At 40.5% G+C, this 18,232-nt stretch overlaps 1 protein-coding gene across 3 annotated transcripts in view; it reads right to left on the reverse strand.

Moving 5' to 3' along the window:
* LOC134318151 (IQ motif and SEC7 domain-containing protein 1) overlaps positions 1-18,232 on the reverse strand; it is a 134,015-nt gene that overhangs the window by 49,324 nt on the left and 66,459 nt on the right. Inside the window, exon 1 of one of the 3 annotated variants that reach the window (XM_062998938.1) lies at positions 3,705-4,039. The exons of the other annotated variants lie outside the window; for them this stretch is intronic. Coding sequence (XP_062855008.1) covers positions 3,705-3,769 — 65 coding nt within the window. The 5' untranslated portion in view covers positions 3,770-4,039. Of the gene's footprint in view, positions 1-3,704; positions 4,040-18,232 lie in introns of those variants that run through there. 3 annotated transcript variants of the gene reach the window in all.

The raw sequence follows: 18,232 nt of genomic DNA on the forward strand, positions 1-18,232 counted from the left end.
ACTTAAAGGTGCAAAAATCCAGGTGGTGGTACATCTATACATCTGTCAGCCACAATAACAGTTAATAATGTCTAGTGTGGGCAGTGGTAGTGTCAATGGTTGGTTCTGAATGGTGATGGCCATGGGGAAGAAGCTGTTTAGCAGCCTGAATGTGAGAGAGTGAAGAGTTTTGAAACGCCTGCCAGATGGAAGAAAAAAGAACAAACTGTGACCGTGGTGACAGTGATCTCTGCAGATGTTAATAGCTTTCCGTAGCCAACGATCTTTGTAAATTGATAATTACTGTAATAAATACTAATAAATGCTATAATATCTTGCCTCTTGGTTTGCGCAGCAGTAAACTGTGGATTTGAATCCAGGCAGTGGGGTATGGGTGACAGGGATGACCATGGGCCCATGATGGGGGAAACTGAACCCACAGCAACCCTGACCAATATACAAAAGTGATAAAGCATGGATATTAAATAAAAAACTGAATATAACAACTGAATTAAATAAAAGCAGTTTTAACTAAAGACCCTAATCAGAATCATTTTCATTTGTAAGAATTTTTCTTTAATTTCTGAACTGATCCCAATACCTCTGAATATCGGCCAATACTGATGCTGATCATGATCGGTCAAAAAGCTGTCTCTCTGCAAGCAAGTCATATAAACTATCGTTTATATAAGGTACAATCCAGCAGGTCCGCTGCTGGTGACAAAAACAGCCCCTGTATCAGGCCAGGTAGCAGTTGAATTAAAGCCCATGCTTTTTCTTACACAAGTCCACTAGTTGCAAAGCACATGGCAACCAAACCAGCAGGCGATCCATGTGGAAATAGTTCTAATCTAAAGCAGCCAAATTTATCTGAGTTAAAAAATACTGAGGGTGGCAAAACTGTATCAGTTTATTGTTTTGAGATGGGTGATATTAATGACATTGTTATTATTATTATTATTATTATCATTATTATTATGATGTTAGTAAAAAACAAGAAGTGTGGTTGCTGGTTACCTTATATTTTTACTGTCATGTCATGCTGAAATGAATATATATACTGTAGATCAATGGTTCCCAAACTTTTTCTGCAGTGCCTCTCTTTTAGAGATAAGACTAACCCCCCCCCCCCCCCCCATTCAATACAAATTTTTTGCTTCCAACTCCATTGGAATTTATTTTAAACAATGTAACCCATATAGTGGAATTATTACATATGACATGCATTATTTTATTATTTGATTTATTATTATGATTTGCATTATTTTTACTGTATACCTCTTACACGCCTGTCCATCTTATGCTAGCAGTGCTCAAACATGCCTATGTGTTTGCCTGGGCCTCCCACTTTGGCATAGATCAAGATTTAGCTACTAATTTCAGCATGTACACAGATGAGCTGTATAGCTTCAGGAAAAATATGATCTATGACTGGCGTGTGTACTGATGCTGCTGTACATTTGTCTTATTTCTGTTTCTGCCTGTGATTGATGTCCTTTCCATGGTGTAATCCCACACTGAGCAAACTATTACCCACCGGGATCCTTACCAAGTTATTCAAAATAAATAAAATTAGTCAAGTGGGTTAAATATGCACCCATTCATTCATTAATTCATTCATTCATTCATTGTCTGTTTTACCACCACTTTATCCTGGTCAGGGTTGCGATTAGAGATGCATGAGTACCGATACTGGTACTCGTACTCGCAAACGAGGCTCTGATACTAAACATCCGATACCGTGTGCCTAGTGCACGTTGCTGCGTTATGCCTGGTTCACACTACACGATTTTTGCCCTGATTTTCGCTCGGCGACTGGTCGGCGCTAGATGTGCCGGCTCGGGAGCAACTCGGCGTTCGCTCGGCGATCAAAACTCGGCTCTCGATCGCTAAGTGTGAACTATCCAACAACTCGACCCGACCGGCTCGCCGGGCGCTCGGCGACCGGATCGAGTTTTCTAGCATGTCAGATATCTGATCTGAGATTTGCAACTGGGAATGAGTGACATGTCGAACAGCCAATGAGAACGCAGGATACGGTGTGAGGGGAAACGCAGGAGAGGAGTGTAAACAGGTGGGACAGGGGAATAATATAGTTTATATCAGAATACACCGGCACACACACGTTTTACAGTATTTCTGATCTGATCGTTCTCTACAAAACATAACAACAAAACACCAACATTGCAAACATATTTATTAACCTCCAACTCATTAATTCCATTAACTCATTAACTCCATCATTCTAAATAGGTATTGGTATCGGTATATACAAAAATACATGTACTTGTACTTGTACTCGGTTGGGAAAAAATGGTATTGATGCATCCCTAGTTGCGATGGGTGCAATTCACTCGGTGTAAGGGAGGAAACACCCTGGACAGGTCGCCATTCCATCACAGAACAAACACACACACAGTCACAGCTAGTGCAATTTTTTGGATCTCCAATTAACCTGACTGCAGTCTTTGGACTGTGGGAGGAAACCAGAGCAGGCTGTTCATCCTGTACCCTGGTGTCAGTAGCACAGGGACGGGCAGCAACACACACACACACACACACACAGTCACAGCTAGGGCAATTCTTTGGATCTCCAATTAACCTGACTGCATGTCTTTGTACTGTGGGAGGAAACCAGAGTACCTGGAGGAAACCAATGCAGACACTGGGAGAACATGCAAACTCCACACAGAAAGGACCCATATCACTCCACCTGGGGACCGAACACAGGACCTTCTTGCTGTGATTTACCATGCCACCCTGGGTTAAGCATGTTTGTGTTTATCTACTTACATAATGTGATCAAATCACCTGGCATTTTGTCTAAAAGTAATGTTACTGTAATTCATGTATTTCTAACACAAAATGTAGTGAATTTGGAGACACAAAAATATGTTGTTGGCTCATAATGCAGTAGTGGCTATGACAATACAGTTTTAGATAAATACAGGCTGTTCATCCTGTACCCTGGTGTCAGTAGCACAGGGACGGACAGCAACACACACACACACAGTCACAGATCTCCAATTAACCTGACTGCATGTCTTTGGACTGTGGGAGGAAACCAGAGCACCCGGAGGAAACCCACGCAGACACAGGGAGAACATGCAAACTCTGCTGCCCTGGTTTGAACATGACAAATTCAATCAGATAACAATCTACATACTTAGACTAGTATCAGCCTTGACACCAATAGTTTGTATCAGATCAGGATATCACCATAAATGACAGTTTGTGTTTATCTACTTATATAATGTGATCAAATCACCTGGCATTTTGTCTAGAAGTAATGTTACTGTAATTCATGTATTTCTAGCACACAATGTAGTGAATTTGGAGACATAAAAATATGTTGTTGGCTCATAATGCAGTAGTGGCTATGACAATACAGTTTTAGATAAATACAGGCTGTTCATCCTGTACCCTGGTGTCAGTAGCACAGGGACGGACAGCAACACACACACACACACACACACACACACACACACACACACACCCACACAGTGTCAGTTGCTTTGCAGTGTGTATACACAAACACCACCTCTTTTCCAGCGGTTACACTTCACTAGCCTCTGTGTCATATAAATGTTGCACTTATTAGCTTTAACCGCTTAGCATTTATTTAAATAAACGTTTCGACAGAAGCTCCTCGAGCAAAACAAATGTCACAAACACAACCTGCGACACAAACAAACACGCTAATGGAATTAAAAAGCGTGTCTTACCAGTAGACGAGCTTGTTGTTGAGAATAGCAGGAGTCTTATCGGACGCGCAGTTGATGCACCACATTGTTGTTGTTGTTATTGTTGCTAAATTCCCGCCCTGAAGCAAGTTAACCGTTATAACGTTCGCGCACCCATTACCGCGTTAATAAAACCAGCATTGCTGATCTTAATTCCTGTCAGAGAAGACCTGAAACGTCAAAGCCTCGCACACTCCCTCATTTTCGCTTCAGGTTATATTCTCTCTCGCGTTCTCTCTCATTCTTTCTCTCTCTTTACCTCTCTCACTCTGAGCCTAGCTCTCTCACCCTCTTTTTCTATCTCTCCTTCATGTACTGTATTTCAATCCCCAACGCGGCAATCAGTAATTCGCATCATATCAATTGTTACGGCTCGCCAAGAATCGACTCTTTTGAATCCTGAAGTAGCTTTGCTTATTATTATGGTTCATCTCACCAGTGGGAGTCGGCTCGTTCGGTTTCCGACACCCTTCTTTACTCAGTGGCTTTGTCACTCAATTTACACTGCCTGGCCAAAAAAAAAGGTCACCACCTGGATTTAACTAAGCAAATAGGTAAGAGCCTCCCCACTGGATAATTACTGCATAAGTGATTATGTTTCAGCTGGCAACAAGTTATTTAACCCTAACTGATGCAGTGAGTAGCTTCTCATTTGTTAAACAACCATGTCGAAACACATCCTGTGGTCGTGGAAAAGATGTTAATCTGTTTCAGAAGGGTCAAATTATTGGCATGCATCAAGCAGAGAAAACATCTAAGGAGATTGCTGAAACTACTAAAATCGGGTTAAGAACTGTCCAACGCATTCTTAAAAAGTGGAAGGACGGTGGGGAAACATCATCTTCGAGGAAGGAATGTGGTCGGAAAAAATTCTGAATGATCGTGATCGGCGATCACTTAAACGTTTGGTGAAATCAAATGGTAGAAAAACTACAGTAGAACTCAGGGAGATGTTTAATAGTGAAAGTAAGAGCATTTCCACATGCACAATGCAAAGGGAACTCAAGGGATTAGGACTAAACAGCTGTGTAGCCTTAAGAAAACCACTTGTCAGTGAGGCTAACCAGCTAGGTTATGCTAGGGAGCATAAAGATTGGACTCTGGAGCAATGGAAGAAGGTCATGTGGTCTGATGAGTCCAGATTTACCCTGTTCCAGAGTGATGGGCGCATCAGGGTAAGAAGAGAGGCAGCTGAAGTGATGCACCCATCATGCCTAGTGCCTACCGTACAAGCCTGTGGGGGCAGTGCTATGATCTGGGGTTGCTGCAGTTGGTCAGGTCTAGGTTCAGCAACGTTATGTGCCCAAAGAATGAGGTCAGCTGACTATCTGAATATACTGAACCACCAGGTTATTCCATCAATGGATTTTTTCTTCCCTGATGGCACGGGCATATTCCAAGATGACAATGCCAGGATTCATCGGGCACAGATTGTGGAAGAGTGGTTCAGGGAGCATGAGACATCATTTTCACACATGGATTGGCCACCACAGAGTCCAGACCTGAACCTCATTGAGAATCTTTGGGATGTGCTGGAGAAGACTTTGCACAGTGGTCCAAATCTCCCATCATCAATACAAGATCTTGGGGAAAAATGAATGCAACTCTGGACAGAAATAAATGTTGTGACATTGCAGAAGCTTGTGGAAATGATGCCACAGCGAATGCGTGCCGTAATCAAAGCTAAAGGCGGTCCAACCAAATATTAGAGTGTGTGACCTTTTCTTTGGCCAGGCAGTGTATTTCGATACGGTCAACAATAAGAGTTGGCTCCTTTTTGTTCGTTTAGTGGCATTGTCACTAATATGATTTGGCTCAGTTCACTTGGAAGAGATGGCTCTTTCGGCTTTCAAACTGCACCTAGGTTTTATTTCAAACTCCAAAAATAATCAAACTGTCTTGCTGTACCTCTTATTTTACAAAATAATATACAGTATTGTAATGTAAGTATTGCATGGTGGAGCAGTGGGTAGTGCAGTTGCCGCAAGAAGGGCCCAGGTACGATTCCTCAGCTGGACAGCTAGGGTCCTTTCTGTGTGGAGGGCATGTTCTCCCTTTGCCCATTTGGGTTTCCTATGAGTTCTCCGGTGTCCTTCCACAAGCCCAAAGACATGCAATCAGGCAAGTAGAAGTGTGAATGTGTGTGAATATGTGTGTATGTTTATCCTGTGATGGATTGGTGACCTGCCCGGGTGTGTTCTGCCTCTCACCCAATAAATCGGACCCACTGTAACCCTGACCAGGATAAAGTGGTGGAAAACCAGATAATAAATTAATGTCTTATTTCACCGAAATGTTGTATCTTTAAAACTATTACAACAATCAGGGTCATGGTGGGTCAGGTGAAGGGTGGGAAAACACACTGCACAGGGCACCATGCTATTGCAGGGAATCGCTCACTCACTCACTCACTTATGGGCAATTTATAGTAGCACTCAGAGGAACCCATGTGGACACAAAGAGTACATGGAAAAATCCTTAAAAGTAGTAAGTGGATGTTTTTCTAATATCTGATTTGCTTTCTCACCTCATGGGCTATTTTTACATTGCCTTGAAAAACTAAAAGTAAGCCCTCTGATAGCTGATAGTTTTTAGTGACCCTATGCTGGGACTAACTCGCTGTTGGTCTGAGAGTTGGCCTGGAGCCACCAGGGGCAAGGCAGGAATAAACCCTGAATAGTGTGTCAATCCATCACAGATTTAGATTGAATATAGATACCCAGGGACCCAGATTGATGTTTTTAATGTCAGTGTTTTTACTAGCAAATTCATAACTGGCAGGACCACACCTGGCAATCTACCCAGGGGGACTTATATATACACATTCACTTATATATACACATTCACTCAATTACTTAAACCTTGGGACAATTAAGAGTGGCCAGTTCACATTCTGCATGTTTTGGAGGTGAAAAAAAACCGGAGTACATAAAGGAAACCCATGCAAAGTCATGAGGAACTCCTAGCTAACAGAGACCAGAAGAGAGGCTCAAAGTCCATGTTGCTATGTGACACCCAGACGTTCAACCCTGATGCATTTATAAAAATATATATTGAATATATCCGAGTTTAACATAATGTAGCCACTCTGTCTGTGTGAAACATTTTGCTAAATGACTCAAGCTCTATACAAAAAGCCACACTTCAAATTAATGAATGTGCTTTTCAATGGCTATTCGCCAGTGCACTTAGTCCAATGAGGCATATTTAGGCTGCCTAGCCCTACCAGCAGTGAGCCAACAAAATGATGGCCTTTCCTCTCAGCCTGGATTTCACATTATGGCAATGGCTAAAGTAGTAAGTCTCCTTTTCAGGCCCTCTGTGCTCAAAGTACAACAGTGGTCTGTAATTCATTATGTTTTGTAAAAGATGTTATTTTGCCAACTCTTTAGATTTAAACAGTGTACTTTGTACTTATCAGTGATAGATACCGTGATATCCATAATCCATATCCATCCATGATCCATATCAATACAGAACAGTATAGACAAAAACAAAGTTGTTTTTGTGATTATAGTGATTATAGTGATTATAGTGATTAGTGAAATTGTTAAATATCTTGGCTTGTGATTTGTTCATTCTCTTGAATCAAGATTCAAGATTCAAAGTAGCTTTATTGGCATGACTGTAAAAAAAAAACAATATTGCCAAAGCATTACAACAATAATAACAATATATATAAATATCCTTTATAAACATATATATATATATATATATATATATACAGTGTATCACAAAAGTGAGTACACCCCTCACATTTCTGCAGATATTTAAGTATATCTTTTCATGGGACAACACTGACAAAATGACACTTTGACACAATGAAAAGTAGTCTGTGTGCAGCTTATATAACAGTGTAAATTTATTCTTCCCTCAAAATAACTCAATATACAGCCATTAATGTCTAAACCACCGGCAACAAAAGTGAGTACACCCCTTAGTGAAAGTTCCTGAAGTGTCAATATTTTGTTTGGCCACCATTATTTCCCAGAACTGCCTTAACTCTCCTGGGCATGGAGTTTACCAGAGCTTCACAGGTTGCCACTGGAATGCTTTTCCACTCCTCCATGACGACATCACGGAGCTGGCGGATATTCGAGACTTTGCGCTCCTCCACCTTCCGCTTGAGGATGCCCCAAAGATGTTCTATTGGGTTTAGCTCTGGGGACATGCTTGGCCAGTCCATCACCTTTACCCTCAGCCTCTTCAATAAAGCAGTGGTCGTCTTAGAGGTGTGTTTGGGGTCATTATCATGCTGGAACACTGCCCTGCGACCCAGTTTCCGGAGGGAGGGGATCATGCTCTGCTTCAGTATTTCACAGTACATATTGGAGTTCATGTGTCCCTCAATGAAATGTAACTCCCCAACACCTGCTGCACTCATGCAGCCCCAGACCATGGCATTCCCACCACCATGCTTGACTGTAGGCATGACACACTTATCTTTGTACTCCTCACCTGATTGCCGCCACACATGCTTGAGACCATCTGAACCAAACAAATTAATCTTGGTCTCATCAGACCATAGGACATGGTTCCAGTAATCCATGTCCTTTGTTGACATGTCTTCAGCAAACTGTTTGCGGGCTTTCTTGTGTAGAGACTTCAGAAGAGGCTTCCTTCTGGGGTGACAGCCATGCAGACCAATTTGATGTAGTGTGCGGCGTATGGTCTGAGCACTGACAGGCTGACCCCCCACCTTTTCAATCTCTGCAGCAATGCTGACAGCACTCCTGCGCCTATCTTTCAAAGACAGCAGTTGGATGTGACGCTGAGCACGTGCACTCAGCTTCTTTGGACGACCAACGCGAGGTCTGTTCTGAGTGGACCCTGCTCTTTTAAAACGCTGGATGATCTTGGCCACTGTGCTGCAGCTTAGTTTCAGGTTGTTGGCAATCTTCTTGTAGCCTTGGCTATCTTCATGTAGCGCAACAATTCGTCTTTTAAGATCCTCAGAGAGTTCTTTGCCATGAGGTGCCATGTTGGAACTTTCAGTGACCAGTATGAGAGAGTGTGAGAGCTGTACTACTAAATTGAACACACCTGCTCCCTATGCACACCTGAGACCTAGTAACACTAACAAATCACATGACATTTTGGAGGGAAAATGACAAGCAGTGCTCAATTTGGACATTTAGGGGTGTAGTCTCTTAGGGGTGTACTCACTTTTGTTGCCGGTGGTTTAGACATTAATGGCTGTATATTGAGTTATTTTGAGGGAAGAATAAATTTACACTGTTATATAAGCTGCACACAGACTACTTTTCATTGTGTCAAAGTGTCATTTTGTCAGTGTTGTCCCATGAAAAGATATACTTAAATATCTGCAGAAATGTGAGGGGTGTACTCACTTTTGTGATACACTGTATATATATATATACAGTATACGTATATATACATATATTTATACAACAGTTAGTTCCGAGCTTACAATCTGATTGGTTGAGAAGCGTTCTAACTGTGCTGATATTCGTGATAACAGCACGGCCTTTTCACACCACAACTGTATTACTCCGCTGACGCGTTGCCAGTAACGACAAGCTTCATGCACACAAACGCGCACGCAGGCGACACAGACTTTTATTCCCGATCACGTTTTAAATCCGTTATCTGATATACAATCTAGCGCACTGTGTAGGGAACATAAATCCCCAATCTGATACACAATCTAGTGCACTATGTAGGGAACATAAATCCGCGATCTGATACACAATCTAGTGCACTATGTAGGGAACATTAATGTGTTTGTGACAGTTAGCTTAATAGCCCAGTTAGCAGCTCCTAAGAGTTCTGTTATCATCCATAATCCTTTGGTGTGTGTGAGAGGTTTTTTATTTCCTTTTTTCCCTTCAGAGGTTCTTGCCTTTTTCTTCTTGTTGTTATTACCTCCCTAAAATGAGTTTGTTTGTGAGCTTTGTAGTGTTAAACTTTATATTTGTTAGTATAGTTATATGTGTTAGTGTTAAAGCATATTTATTATGAAATTCAGGGCTTCTTTGATTTATTTTCTTTCTTTATTTTGTAAAAACTGTTGTATAAAAGCAATAGAACACTCGAGGTCATGTGTTATTCGCGATAACACACTCCCTCTCGTGTTCTATTGCTTAAATACTGTATATATATACAGTGTATCACAAAAGTGAGTACACCCCTCACATTTCTGCAAATATTTTATTATATATTTTCATGGGACAACACTATAGACATGAAACTTGGATATAACTTAGAGTAGTCAGTGTACAGCTTGTATAGCAGTGTAGATTTACTGTCTTCTGAAAATAACTCAACACACAGCCATTAATGTCTAAATAGCTGGCAACATAAGTGAGTACACCCCACAGTGAACATGTCCAAATTGTGCCCAAAGTGTCAATATTTTGTGTGACCACCATTATTATCCAGCACTGCCTTAACCCTCCTGGGCATGGAATTCACCAGAGCTGCACAGGTTGCTACTGGAATCCTCTTCCACTCCTCCATGATGACATCACGGAGCTGGTGGATGTTAGACACCTTGAACTCCTCCACCTTCCACTTGAGGATGCGCCACAGGCGCTCAATTGGGTTTAGTCCATCACCTTTACCTTCAGCTTCCTCAGCAAGGCAGTTGTCATCTTGGAGGTTGTGTTTGGGGTCGTTATCCTGTTGGAAAACTGCCATGAGGCCCAGTTTTCGAAGGGAGGGGATCATGCTCTGTTTCAGAATGTCACAGTACATGTTGGAATTCATGTTTCCCTCAATGAACTGCAGCTCCCCAGTGCCAGCAACACTCATGCAGCCCAAGACCATGATGCTACCACCACCATGCTTGACTGTAGGCAAGATACAGTTGTCTTGGTACTTCTCACCAGGGCGCCGCCACACATGCTGGACACCATCTGAGCCAAACAAGTTTATCTTGGTCTCGTCAGACCACAGGGCATTCCAGTAATCCATGTTCTTGGACTGCTTGTCTTCAGCAAACTGTTTGCTGGCTTTCTTGTGCGTCAGCTTCCTTCTGGGATGACGACCATGCAGACCGAGTTGATGCAGTGTGCGGCGTATGGTCTGAGCACTGACAGGCTGACCTCCCACGTCTTCAACCTCTGCAGCAATGCTGGCAGCACTCATGTGTCTATTTTTTAAAGCCAACCTCTGGATATGACGCCGAACACGTGGACTCGACTTCTTTGGTCGACCCTGGCGAAGCCTGTTCCGAGTGGAACCTGTCCTGGAAAACCGCTGTATGACCTTGGCCACCATGCTGTAGCTCAGTTTCAGGGTGTTAGCAATCTTCTTATAGCCCAGGCCATCTTTGTGGAGAGCAACAATTCTATTTCTCACATCCTCAGAGAGTTCTTTGCCATGAGGTGCCATGTTGAATATCCAGTGGCCAGTATGAGAGAATTGTACCCAAAACACCAAATTTAACAGCCCTGCTCCCCATTTACACCTGGGACCTTGACACATGACACCAGGGAGGGACAACGACACATTTGGGCACAATTTGGACATGTTCACTGTGGGGTGTACTCACTTATGTTGCCAGCTATTTAGACATTAATGGCTGTGTGTTGAGTTATTTTCAGAAGACAGTAAATCTACACTGCTATACAAGCTGTACACTGACTACTCTAAGTTATATCCAAGTTTCATGTCTATAGTGTTGTCCCATGAAAAGATATAATGAAATATTTGCAGAAATGTGAGGGGTGTACTTACTTTTGTGATACACTGTATATATATATATATATATATATATATATATTATATATATACACTGTAGATTGTAGACTGTAGCATTGACACATACTGTGCAGCGAGGGGGGCAGTATGCCCTTCTCCCAGAATTTTTTGTAATTTTTCCAATTCTGTAATTTGGGATTTGTTGTTTAAATGTCTGTGAAATTTTCTCGAGTTGGTTTAAATTTTTGAATCTTTTTTTTTCTTTTTGAATCTTTATTTAACTGACAAAAGTAAAACAAAAATATTTCCAATGTTTTCACAGATCAACGTTTTTGAATTTGATGCTTGCAATAAAATTTTGGACAGAACCAAAACAGAAGTGAAAAGTGACTAGAATATTCAAGTTACAGCGTTCCACAATAAGCAGGTGAACTAATAACAGGTGAGGGAATCATAAATGGGTATAAAAGGATTAGTCCAAAGGATCAGTCTGTACAAGCAATGAGAGGTTGTGGATAAACATGTAATTTCTTTTCTTTTAGCAGGTTGTACTAAAGAAACTAATAATGTTGACATTTCTGTGGTTCGTTGGGGTTACTAATGTAGAGATAGAATAAGTTTTATTGCTGTACTACATTTACTGATAATTACCTCTAAATAAACACGACTCTTCATTGATGAGCTGTCAAGTGGCTTGACTGAGTGATCTGTCACAACTTACATTTTAGCATTTGCATTGTTAAGAATAAGTCCTTGTCTGATCTGTGTTATTTCTGCCAAACTAGGCTGTTAATGGCTGAACAAGTGTAGTACGATATGGCTTGTATGAAGGGACGTATTTAAATGATCACCTCTGGTTAACAAGTTGGCTGACTTTCTGTTTACTCTAAAGAAGTTTTATCCATAAGTCAAGCAAATCAACATGTTCAAATTTGGTAAGCAACCTGAATCTTTGTTTTAGAAGTAGGCTTACCATTTGATTTTGTTCCAGATTCATTCATGTCATGCAAAAAAGTAGCTGAAATCATTTAATCCTTTTCTGCAATAATTGTTAGCTACTGTGTATAAACCCAACACAACAAATGCATTTTAATCAGATTTCAGTGCAATCATCATACTAAGAGCAAAAAAGGCAGAAGCCTAAGCTCTTCAGCCAGGTTATATCTGTACACGTGCCTGTTCATGATGTGCCTGGTGGATGCTCTTACTCAAATCTATTTCAAATGAAACAGGATCCAATCTAAGGATATAGGCACTTTTGCACTCTAGCTTTCACTGTTATGGATGTGACATGTAAATTCGTATTGCTTACCTGCTTTGATGAACACATCATGATTAAGTGACTTTTTAGAGGCAATGCAGACCAATATTTAAATGCAAGATATTTATAAATGTAATATACTGTACACTGATCAGCCATAACATTAGAACCACCTCCTTGTTTCTAAACTTGCTGTCCATTTTATCATCTCCACTTAACATATAGAAGCACCTTGTAGTTCTACAATTATTGACTGTAGTCCATCTGTTTCTCTACATACCTTTTTAACCTGCTTTCATGCTGTTTTTCAATGGTCAGGACCCCCATAGGACCACCCCAGCATAGGTATTATTCGGGTGTTGGATCAATCTCAGCCCTGCAGTGACACTGACATGGTGGTGGTGTGTTAGTGTGTGTTGTGCTGGTATGAGTGGATCAGACACAGCAGCGCTGCTGGAGTTTTTAAATACTGTGTCCACTCACTGTCCACTCTATTGGACACTCCTACCTAGTTGGTTCACCTTGTAGATGTAAAGTCAGAGATGATCGCTCATCTATTGCTGCTGTTTGAGTTGGTCATCTTCTAGACCTTCATCAGTGGTCACAGGACGCTGCCCACAGGGCGCTGTTGGCTGGATACTTTTGGTTGGTGGACTATTCTCAGTCCAGCAGGGACAGTGAGGTGTTTAAAAACTCCATCAACGCTGCTGTGTCTTATCCATTCATACCAGCACAACACACACTAACACACCACCATCATGTCAGTGTCACTGCAGTGCAGAGAATGATCCACCAACCAAATAATACCTACTCTGTAGTGGTCCTGTGGGGGTCCTGACCATTGAAGAACAGCATCAAAAGGGGCTAACAAAACATGTAGAGAAACAGATGGACTACAGTTAGTAATTGTAGAACTACAAAGTGCTTCTATATGGTAAGTGGAGCTGATAGCTTACACAGAGATAAATTAAACTAATATTTACAATTGCAAAATAAAAACAATTTATAAGCTTAATTTAACAAATGATGCCATTGATGTCTCAGTCAACCACTAGCAGCCACCCATTTCTATTTCCCAGACTAAGCATTTTTACAGGGTAACAAAATACTAGGGCTGCACATCTTTTTTCTCTCGAGTGTTTCCTCATGTTTCCTCCCCCCACTACTGTGAATCACTTGCCATTCAAACCCTTAGTCCCACCCCAATTAGGTCTGGGCTACACCAAAAAACAGTCAAGGGGGGTTACGAGAAATAAATGTCATCTAAATGTGTTCAACACTTATTACACAGACATGTCATTATAGCAATTTTTTCACATCACCAGTTCTTGGCTATTTTTATTTATTGATGTTCTATTTCTCTTTTACAGGCACCTCACTTATAGGCCGCCCCTCTTCAGACTCATCATAGGTCCTTCTGGTTACTACTGAAGCAAGATGGGTTGCACCACTATCCCTACAAAAGCAAATTTTCCTTTTTTTTTTTTACAAACATTAATTGCTTAAAGTCTATCAAGTCTATAAAAATGTTACATCAACCTTGTTGATGGGTCAGTCCTCCTGGCATTAAGATGTTTTATTTATGTGAAATCCAAGACACATTATAGTAAACAGATAGTATAGTAAAAGACATACCATGTTAAACACACAGCACTGACCAGCATTTATTTGCTGCTGGCCAACGCTGCTTGTCAAATACTGATGTTACTGGTTTAAACTGGTCATGGTAGGAGACAAGTAAAAACTGTATTCAAACTGTACACATAACTAACTGTATTCAAAGCACACATGGTGATCAGTGAGCAGCAAAAACTAGCACGAGGGTGCTTAAAATAACACGCTCACTAGCTAGTACCTACAGGAATGAAACAACCTTTACTACATCCAAGAAAAGTGTATTATTAGTATAGTGTGAGGGTTTTTATTTTTAATATAAAGACTCAGAAATGGTGTAGAATGTTCTGCGGCACGGTGGCTAAGTGGGTAGCACTGTTGCCTCACAGGAAGAAGGTCCTGGGTTCGATCCCGCGGTCTGGGTCCCTTCTGTGTGGAGTTTGCATGTTCTCCCCGTGTCTGCGTGGGTTTACTCCGGGTGCTCTGGTTTCCTCCCACAGTCCAAAAACATGCAAGTGAGGTGAATTGGAGATACAAAATTGTCCATGATTGTGTTCGATATAACCTTGTGAACTGATGAACCGTGTGTAATGAGTAACTATAATTTGTAAAATTCCAGCTAGGAATTTTTACTTTTACCAGCTGTAAAGTAAGATTTATTTTCTCCCATGTGGCATAAATGCAGCATAAGGGCCGAGCCCACGTGGGTTACTAATAGAAAAGAGAAGTACGTTTTACATAGTGTAGGACAGTTTAAAAAATAGAACCCTGATAAAAAAATATCAAAATTCAAGCAATGAAACTGGCACAAACCACCTTTCCCCTTCCTCGCCAATCTATTTCAGCATTTCCTAACATTCATAATTTATCCTTCAGCTGTTCAGCCTCTTGTTTCTGCAGCGTGTCCACTGTAATCTATTGTAATGTAGTTTGCCATTGCTCTCGAGCTCTTGCTCTTTTTCTCCCTCCTGTCCCATTTTTTTCTTCTATTTGTACTTTTCATAACCTTATATCAACCCATCACAGTCATTCTGGTTGTCTCTTGTCCCTGCTCCAAATGCTGTCACTCGGTCCTAATCAAGTCAGACTGAAGGAAGAGATGGAGGCACAGGGTAGAGTGAGGGAGGGGCAGGTTGCTTAGCAACGGTTGCCAAGAGACGATGCGGGAGGGGTGCATTGAACCGGAGTTAAGAGTGGCGGTGCCATGGCAACCAAGGTTTCGCACTGTCTTATTAAATGTGTCGCAATAGAGGAGGGCTCAAAGTGCCTTTGTAGGGTTATGCAGATCATTACAGTGCACATTCACATCTGTTCTTACATCCAAATACACAGATACACACCCATACTACACTCCCCAACACATGAAGACATCATTCAAACAACCTCTTATTTATGGGTTCAGTTATTTCAACCACACAAATCACTGGCAAATGCATAAACACAAGCAGGTATTCTCCGTAAGTAAACAATTGTCGTAGAAAAGGTCTTACTAAAGTGCTCAGTCACTTTTAATGTGGCCCTAAGGTAGGATGGCACTTTTTCAAAAAGTCAACAAATTCTACCGTGTTAAGGTGACATGATCAAGTGTCACTGTAAAAAAAAGTTTAGAAGCAGCAAACCATCCACATGTGTTGTGTTCAGTTCTACAACACAACTACTCTAAGCTATTTCTAAGAGCTTAGACACAATTAGTCTGTTCTCAGCTGCACCACTTACTACCAGTACCCCAGTGCCTCTGGAAGCAGCACAGAACTGATACTGGACGTTTCATGGATTGGCTTTCTATGGCTGAACAGCTGCACAAAAACATAAGATCACCATACATGATGCCAAGAATCAGCTGAACGGGTGTACAGCACATTACTACTGGACTCTGAAGCAGTGGAAACATGTCCTTTGTGGTGCTGAATTATGTTTCTGACAGTATGAAAGACAAATCTGGGTTTGGTGAATGCTAGTAAAAAGGTACAGTGCAGTTTTAACTTTGTGGCAACAGATTTAGAAAGACTATTTTGTGCACAAAGCATGGCCAATTAAAAAAAAGCTTTTTTTTACTTTAGTGGAACAACCTGGACCCTGACTGCAACCCCCTTAAATATATCTTAGTAAATAGTAAAAAAACATCATTTAATCACACCAATTTAAGCAATGAGACACTCACAGAGCATCAACCTGCCTATTATGCAAATTACCTTTCACGATAAAACAACGATCTTCTACTTGACAGACATCAAAACCACAGAGACAAATACTATACAGAAGGAAACCTCTTTGAGAAAATACCACCAAAAAAAATTGTAGACTTTTAATTCAACATAAACCTTTTTTGAAAATGGACATTAATAGTAAAACAAAGCTATTTTTTAAGTTAATTAACAAATTATGACCATAATAATCACCAGGTACATACCATAAATGTAGCCATGGTGCTGGTACGGCAATAAAAACAAATACTACTACTACTACTCACAAAACACATTCATTTCTGTTATTATTTTATTTATTATTTAATTTATTTAACCAGAACTTCATAACTGTAGGTGTAGATTAAATAAATGAACGTTCACACTGTAAACAGGTCATTTAAATAAGGTTAAAACATGTTCATTTGATGTTTTCAATATCAGTGTTTCCAAAGTCGACGCTATAACGTCTGTCCAGGAACATCTTAACTTTCCAAAATGAACAAATTTTGCCAGAAAAATTTACCCATGATTAGGCATTAATCTGTGGATTACAATGTTTTTTTTTAATTAATATTGTTGTACTTTTATTATAGTCCAGACAGTATGTGGTTAAGGTAAGCAGTGTGTACACTCATCTTTTCAGCTCTAATGACATTCAGTTGCAAGTGACTTGATAAAACCAAATAAATCAACTTATATAAAAATACTTTAGTAACTATTTCACCATCAAAAAAATATATATATATATCATGACATTTGCCTTAACATTAATGTGGATTTAAAATGTCACTGACTTTAAACTGTGGTGTCTGAACTGCAAAGAGTTTAGCAAATACAGCATTTCTAAAAGGTCACACCAGGACATTTCAGCATTTCTAAACCACACAGAATACTGCTGATCAGTGACCGCAAATAGTACATGATGTTAAAAACAGTTTAATAGTTTTAATCATTATAATAATAATAATAATAATAATAATAATACAATGTAGAAATGTATCAAGTATTTAGCAATATGATTATTATTTCTAACTTTATAATTAGTTAATAGCTGTAATTTCACAGATTTAGTAATAATGGGTTTAAGTAATGTTGTTTGTTTATTTGTTTATTAGGATTTTAACGTCATGTTTTACACTCTTTGGTTACATTCATGACAGACACACGGTAGTTACTTGTTACACAAAGTTCATCATTTCTCAAGGTTATATCGAACACAGTCATGGACAATTTTGTATCTCCAATTCACCTCACTTGCATGTCTTTGGACTGTGGGAGGAAACCGGAGCACCCGGGGGAAACCCACGCAGACACGGGGAGAACATGCAAACTCCACACAGAAAGGACCCGGACCACCCCACCTGGGGATCGAACCCAGGACCTTCTTGCTGTGAGGCGACAGTGCTACCCACTAAGCCACCGTGCCGCCTAGTAATGTTGTTAAATGAGCAAAAACAATAATGACAATGATAACAATTATTACTATTACTATATTATTACTATACAGTTTAATAAGCATAATATAAGGAACACTGCTGTTTTGGGTGCTGTGGCCACGGGATTTTAACAGTTAATAAAAACTGCTTTAGAGACCTCTGGAACTGTCCATGGTGCTGAAAACAGCTAACAGCTCTTTCTTAACTGCTTATCCGATTAGGGTCGCAGAGGGTTGGGGGTGCTGGAGCCTATCCCAGCTTTTCAATGGGCGCACGACACACAGTAACACCCTGGACGGGGCAGTATTCAAACTTTTGTATTAAAATAAAAAGATTTTGGTACCAGGT

Source organism: Trichomycterus rosablanca, chromosome 7 (assembly GCF_030014385.1).
Source record: "Trichomycterus rosablanca isolate fTriRos1 chromosome 7, fTriRos1.hap1, whole genome shotgun sequence".
Classification (NCBI taxonomy): domain Eukaryota; kingdom Metazoa; phylum Chordata; class Actinopteri; order Siluriformes; family Trichomycteridae; genus Trichomycterus; species Trichomycterus rosablanca.